We start from the raw sequence: 7,185 nt of genomic DNA, 5'->3' as shown, positions 1-7,185 counted from the left end.
AACAAAATAACAACAACGCCGCACACGAGCTCGGCTCGGTCCGGCCGCCGTGCGCCGGACGCAACGGGAACGAAGCCTCCAGGCGGCCGCGTTACGTACGGTTCCCGTGGACGGACGGACGGACGGGTCCGAGGCGATTGCGTGCTGGGCTGGGCGCGTGGCCGGAGGTTCCTGAGTCCTGACTGATTCATCCCCTTTTGTTGTCTGCTCCCCCCTGGCTCCTTCGACCGTACTAGAATCCCGGGATCTCGCATCGCGGCCGCAGGGGCATGACCGGGGGCCGGGAGCCGCGGCCACCGCGCGCGGGCCGCGTCCATGCATCGCCGCCGTCGCAGCCGGCGAGCGCTGATGGTTGGTGAGTGGTGAAGGCACGTGCCCTCCCATGCACTGATTTTGTTCCTTATATCACTGCACTTTCATTAATACGATGGCTGCTTGCCGTCGGAGCCACTGACGGATACAACTCCATCCATTTCAAATTATTTTAACTTTATACATACATAATTTTTTATATACATAAATATAAGTAAAATCTATCATTTAGAAAAGTTAAAACGATCTAAAATTTCAAATGGAGGGAGTACATTTATGAGATTTGTTGCCTTTTGCATGCCTTGAAGCCGACGATCGGGCCATCTTTTCCTCCACGCCAGCTTCACTAATGACCATTGTACCAAAATGAATACCTACAAGCGACCATATGACTCATCTATACAACATATTAATTAAGTGCACGTCGACCTTAGTAAACTATAAACACATACATATAGCACACACTAAACAATCCTAAACTTCTCGCTAACTGGCAGCAGCTTGGCACAATGTGGTTCTCAGACTCTCAAGCATCCAAAATACTCATCGATCCACATTGCAAGTTTTATAAATTACTATATTAGTAGAAGTGGTATTTATAGATTGTGTATATATCTAAAACATCAATTATTTATGACTACAAATAGGGATAGAGCATGGTGAGGGCAAATATGGGCCATGTTGTTGGAATCAGAGGCATTTTACGGTTCATTTTAATCCGAAATATAGAATAAAACATGACAATTAAGATAATGTAAACAGGAACATGATCCATCATTCTATTTGCATAGTGAACATAAAGCATGCAGTGGGTACTATGAAACATAAGAATTGAACGATAAAGTTCAATAGGAAATACCCAGAGGCGGGAACGGTTCCGGAGGAACCGATTGCGCTGTTACTCGACATTGCTAGTCAAGCTTGTTCGATGTAGCCGTTCAAAAGTTGACGCAATGCAGAACTGAAGCAGTGCAGATGCGTCACCAGGAAGTAGTCGTAGACGAACAGTGAGCAGTCGCGCAGACGCGCTCCCCAAAAACTTGATCGCCTTTCTACTCCTCGGGTGCAAAGTCTCTAGTGAAGAGCACAGCTTCGGAGGCCTGCTCTTTCGGTGAAGTCTGTGCACACCGATCGTCGGAACGGAGATGACAGAAGTGCAGCACAGCAGTGGACAAAAGCTCTGGTGGTAGTGTTTGGATCACGAAAGAATGAGAGGCAGTCTCACTCTTATGGGCAGCAGAAGACCTTTGGACGTCCAGGTTAATGCAACAGTTTCTGGTAACTGCCTTCTTCAGTTACTAATCACTTGAATCGTCAGTTAGCCCACACATCACGTCGGCTCGGCTCGGCGAGCGAGCGCACGCGCGTGGCATCCTGTTATCCCTCTATCAACTTCTCAACAGGTGCAGTACAGCTTCAACCATATAAGTTGGTTAGGGACCCTCTCAACTTCCAAGTTGGTTTTAACCTTTTTGCAACTACCACCACTAATGGGCTTCGGGATTTATTTGATTAATTAAGCAATTGGGCTGCCCAATTATTCTAACACATGTGCCCCTCCCCACACATTGAAATAGGACATTAGGTTATTTGGTTGAGCAAATGGTAATAAAAAGTACAATGAAATTAGATCATAGGGAAAACAGAGGTGGTATGGGTTATTGTTGGCTTTTTGAACTAGCGTGTGCAAAATAAACTACAAGGCCGTATCTTTTTGAACGTGCCCATCAAATGTGATCCAATCGTGCATTCTTGCAAGCCTCGGCTTAATCTAGCACCGCCACTCGACAAACCGAGCTGGTAAAAGGCACACGCAGCCTGACATTTCGTTGCGCGCGTCCTCGCACCATTCGCGGCATTGTTAACGCACAACATCAGCACATGCGAGAGCATACAAACATATATAGGCACACCACATGGGACAACATCTGTCCTCTTTGGTGGCACCGGATTCTCTCAACATGTCTTAACCAAACTTGCAAGTTTGGAAAATTGCGACAAGCTGATGTCAACGACAGGAACCGGTGCAATGCATTACATTACCGCATATAATAGCATATCAGCAGGAGGAGCAGAATAGTAGCTACGAGTGACCTAGACATGATGCAGAATGGAGGAAAGCGAACATATTCATAAGTAGCAGTTTTCGGAGAACATGGAAACGGCGAAACCGAAAACGACGGAATTCCGGAGGGGGCAGAGTGGCACATGGTAGCAAGCAATGATGTCCTCTGGATTACGAAAGTGGATTTATACATCAACATTTGTTTCCAATTTGTGGACGACTGCAAACTCAAAATATTGGGGCGAAATAATTCAGGCCCCACGCCTCAGCATGTCATTGACCTTTTCTGGTTGCGTATGAGCTCTTCCTTGAGTCACTAATTGACTTTTCATCAAGCTACTGTTGTTTTGCAGCTGCAGAAGCAGTGTTTGATGCTGACGAAGATTCTGATTGTCCACAGGCTCTTATAACTGCCTCATTCTGAAAGGAGAAGTTGCAAAATGTGAGGAGATGAAGTGAAAAAAGACACGCAAACAATGCTGCAGGAGACCAATGAGTTCCAAAATGTGCAAAGACAAAATACTACTGCTTATTTGCTAATATAGTGGCACATCAACTCAAGTAACAGTATTCACAGAAATAACTTTTGAATAGGAAGGTATCAACATGATATCCATCCATTGAGCTTTGTCCAACATCAAACAGATAAAAGGAACAGTTTCATCCAAAACAAATAATCCCTGCTTCAGGAATGTTTATTGTACCCAAATAATAGTATCTTGTTGTGCAGAAATAACAAAAGTATGGGAATTTGAAAGAACAAATACGAGTAAATAACAAAACAAAGGCTTGGGCAACTGGGAATTCTTTTAAAGATCAATACAAAATGGGCCAAAGTCCAGGTTATCAAAACAAAGGATCTTCAGCAAAGCATACACGAGAACCGAGTAAATGACCAGTAATAATTCTCGAACGCATAGGAGAGCTGTGTGTCATTTCATTAAGGGTACCAAATGTACAACACTACACATGCAACACACCACACAACAATCAATAGACTATTTATAACAGGCATGCCATACTTAAAATAGTTAACGGCAATCGACACAAGAATAGGAGGCCCTAGAGAAGGCCCCGGCAAACCTGAGCCCCAGCTGCACCAGTAACAATGGTCCAAACAAAGAATTATACAGTACTGGTAATGACTGTATCATGTGTACAGCAACAACTAACCAGAATAATATATTGATAGTTACAAGCTAGACTCAAGAATCACATAAGTTTCAGATAAAGATGCAAATGATTAATTGAAGAAATTCTGGAATCTGGAGCAACTACCGATGATTGCTAAAATAAGTCTCAAGCAGGACAAATCAAGTGTTAATGCAGAAAAATAGAGCAAAGCATAGCAGTGTACTAAGGATGCTATCTGCAGCAAATGATTCTGCTGCTTGTAGGACCACGCTCCAGAGAAATGATGCACACACTGCAGCTTCAAAGATATGAAGCACACAGTGCAATAAAATGGATAAAATAATTACTTTATTTACCAAACAATCGAACAATTGGTGGCATAAAGTCCCCAGGGTTGCATCACAAGTAGCTCTAAACTGCCTTTAGAACATTTGGAGGGCGTTCCTAGTTTGCAATTTTACTAATGATGGTAATCCCAAAATAGACCTAGCGGAGCAATTGATTAGCTCCTTCCCTGGTGTGTAGCAACCATGACGGTAGATTGCAGAGCAAAGGTTGTTCTTTGTTACTATACAGAGACAGTGCTCAGTTGTAGGTCAGTACTCTGACCAAGGCAAGGCAAAACTTTTCTTTAAGTCTAGCTATCAACAGGTGAGCGAAACCACTCTCATTAGTAGTTAATTTCCTCTCAATTTCTTCATATATCTTCAGATCAAAATTCAAAGATTAGCTATGTTCAAAGTTCCATGAATAAATGAATAAAGCCTTTTCACCTAATCCATCAGCCTTAGTTATATCTCTACCAGCATGTTGTACATCTTGAATCTCATTAAACTTTGCATTGCAAAAATCTTTCTAACCAACAGACAAACTATTTGCTACCAACCTCATCTTTCATGTTCGGCTTACCACTCAGGTTTTATGGTTAAACTGCATTTTTCTATCACACTCAATCATTTCTAGTTAAATCCTGTACCTTTCACTCAGTCATAAATACAGATTGTGCAAGTGTAATCTAGGGCAAGGACAATGAGGGAAAGCAGGTGACTGTAATTCTAATGCATCATCAAGGTATGTACCTCATTTGCATTCGATCAAAAGTAAACAGTATATCTTGATATCATGAACATCATCCTAGTCATTTTGTATGAATGGATGGCGATATTTTTTTATATGAGCATCTAACCTTAACATGGCTAACCACTTTATTCAAACCCTGTTGTATATACCGTGTGGATCACGGGAATGACAATTTGGGTGCTCTAAGCAGTGGTCCTAGTAACAATAACTTTTTCTAGACTTCTAGTAATGACTATAGAACCCTAAGATGCGCCTCAAATCCTGGTCTCTTGTTATGTGTTAATATACGAAAATTACTGATATAGACTAGTAGTCTTGCACAGATGGTCCATAATAGGGTCAGAGTGCCAGCATTGAATTAGTGGACACTAAAATCAGAGTTGGCTTCTGCTCCCAACAAACACCAGAGGTGGGAGGTTTTCAGGAAGTTGTGTGTGTGTGAGCACATCAGAGCTGGCTTCTGCTCCCAACAAACACCAGAAGTGGGAGGTTTTGAGGAAGTTGTGTGTGTGAGCACATGCAAAACTAATATCAGGGGTGAGAATTGGTGCACCTAAGGGTCACCACCGACCCTCTTTAGTTCAATTATTAGTACTAGGCTTCCAAAATGTGGTACATTTTGGAAAACTAGTACTAATAATTGAACTAAAAAGGACGGTGGAGACCCTTAGGGGCACCAATTCACACCCGCTACCTAATATAGGAGTACTGATTGCGTTTTACCTCCTTAGACAATCAATTTCCAAAAATTACTCATTGAGAATGCTTACAAAGGTGAAGAAAATCATGCGAATGTGGAGAACATTCGGATACGAAACACGCTAAAAACTTTTTCTCTCTTTAGCTCTTTTAGGCTCCCCTGTTTATAATTATATGTCCTTAGACATTTAAATTTTCTCAAAAGCTAAAAAAAAAGAGATAACTTTGACTTGAATTGAACTGGTAACCAACCCCCAGCCACCAAGCCACGTCTTGGACAAGAAATTGTGCCCTTTATGCACCTGCTCTGCTCTACACCTAAATGATCTCCCCTACGTTCAGATCATCGAGCTCATTCTACTTTAGCATATTGTTGTTTGCATAATCTCCTAGGTGCAAAATCAGCAAATGCAAGGATGAAAATGCAGAAAAATCCTTAACAACCCTAAATGGCACCTGCATATGCTATTTAGTTGCAGTAATCCATTTCCTCAAAAAATAACTAGAACAATCCAATCTGGAAACACACAACCATCCCCATGTTAGTGAATCTAAATCGGAATATTTGTGCAAATTTACTTCTCTAGAAGTATATGTGCATTTTTAGGTACCTGACTGATTTATGTTAACCTATAAGATCTCCACTAAAGGGGAACAGCAATCAAATAAATAGCTCCTTGTGCAGAACCCAATTTCGACCATAGAAAAATACGCAACTCCCTCACTGCCAGTAGAGAAAATCCTCCCCCCGAGTTGGACCATTTCCTAGACCTAGAAGTTGTTGCATTTGTTGGTATCTGGTTTATGCTCACAGGCACTAGACAAAAATCCTCAGAGCGATTCGGTGAGGAGGCTAAGAACAATATTTTCAGACTTCCGGCCAAACTGCTCATCCCCTCCCAGAACCACATTTTCTCTTCAATCACAGACCTGTAATCCAAAATCAAAACCATGGCGCTGCGCGTCAAAATAACTAATCACCCTAAGTCCATTACGAAACCAGCACCGCGCGCAAGAATCAAGGAGCAGCAATCGAACCAACCGCTTCGACCTAACACACGAACTGGGCGTGGATCGTGGAGATGATGAATCCATCATCACCCCCTGCACCTGAGTGCGAACGGAACGGAACGGAAGGCGAGGGGAGAGGAGATGGGGAGGGGAGCGGACCTGCCAGAGCCGCTTGAGGCGCTTCTTGGCGTTGTTCTTGCGGGTGGTGGTAAGCTTGATGCGCTTCCACAGCAGGCCCGGTCCGTCGTTCCGCTTCACCACCTCCAGCGCCCGCGTCGCCCAGAACGCGCCCCCGAGCATTCCCCCGCCCGCCATCGCTGCGACTGCGAGATCGGTCCGCCTGTTCTTCTTCCTCCTGCTCCGAGCGCAAAGGCGTTGGCGGCGGCGGCGCTCGGGTTGGGAAGGGTTCAGGAGAAGGTTTGGGTTTGGGCCTTGGTGGGCCCACGTGTGAGTCTGGCTCGCTGCCCGTGCGTGAGACCGCTGCCGGGGGCACCGAGTTCGGTCTGTGGCTGGCGAAGAGCAAATTTATTCTTCTTTAATCATCAACAATTTCTTTTTCGTTTGCGGTAATAAAAAAAGATTTATGTGCATGGCCATTTTATTTACATGAAACGCACAAACCGAAATGGGTACTTGTGAGATGTTAATAAATACTACTATTTTATTTAACACCATTATTTCCCATATACGAACCCAAATTGTTACTTTATAGAAATATAAAATGGATTCCTTTTATTTTTCCATAATTTAGCGCTTGATTTGCAAAAAAAAAAAATCTGTCATACGAAATTCCACAGGTAGTATAGTTTTTACGTCATTGCAATATGTTTATATGCATTGACGAAAAACTATTCATGAAATACTCGATCAAGATTACACAAAAA

At 43.1% G+C, this 7,185-nt stretch overlaps 1 protein-coding gene across 1 annotated transcript; it reads right to left on the bottom strand.

The window, feature by feature from the left end:
* Positions 1-2,521: 2,521 nt before the first annotated feature.
* On the bottom strand, positions 2,522-6,794 carry LOC117846939 (uncharacterized). The gene is made up of 2 exons (XM_034728064.2): positions 6,461-6,794; positions 2,522-2,797 (listed from the first exon to the last, which is right to left on the bottom strand). The coding sequence occupies exons 1-2, from the start codon at positions 6,614-6,616 to the stop codon at positions 2,714-2,716; spliced, it is 240 nt and encodes a 79-aa protein (XP_034583955.1). The 5' UTR covers positions 6,617-6,794; the 3' UTR covers positions 2,522-2,713.
* Positions 6,795-7,185: the final 391 nt, after the last annotated feature.

This window comes from Setaria viridis, chromosome 3 (genome assembly GCF_005286985.2).
Source record: "Setaria viridis chromosome 3, Setaria_viridis_v4.0, whole genome shotgun sequence".
Classification (NCBI taxonomy): domain Eukaryota; kingdom Viridiplantae; phylum Streptophyta; class Magnoliopsida; order Poales; family Poaceae; genus Setaria; species Setaria viridis.
The sequence above is the reverse complement of the archived record's forward strand: the minus strand, read 5'-3'. Positions and strand labels throughout refer to the sequence as shown.

Bases quoted from the DNA above. Each gene is read 5' to 3' on its own strand.
- LOC117846939 (XM_034728064.2), bottom strand. From the start codon at position 6,616: ATGGCGGGCGGGGGAATGCTCGGGGGCGCGTTCTGGGCGACGCGGGCG. The intron at 2,798-6,460 runs GTCCGCTCCCCT...TTCTCCTTTCAG, and splicing joins GCCTCAAGCGGCTCTGGCAG to AATGAGGCAGTTATAAGAGC.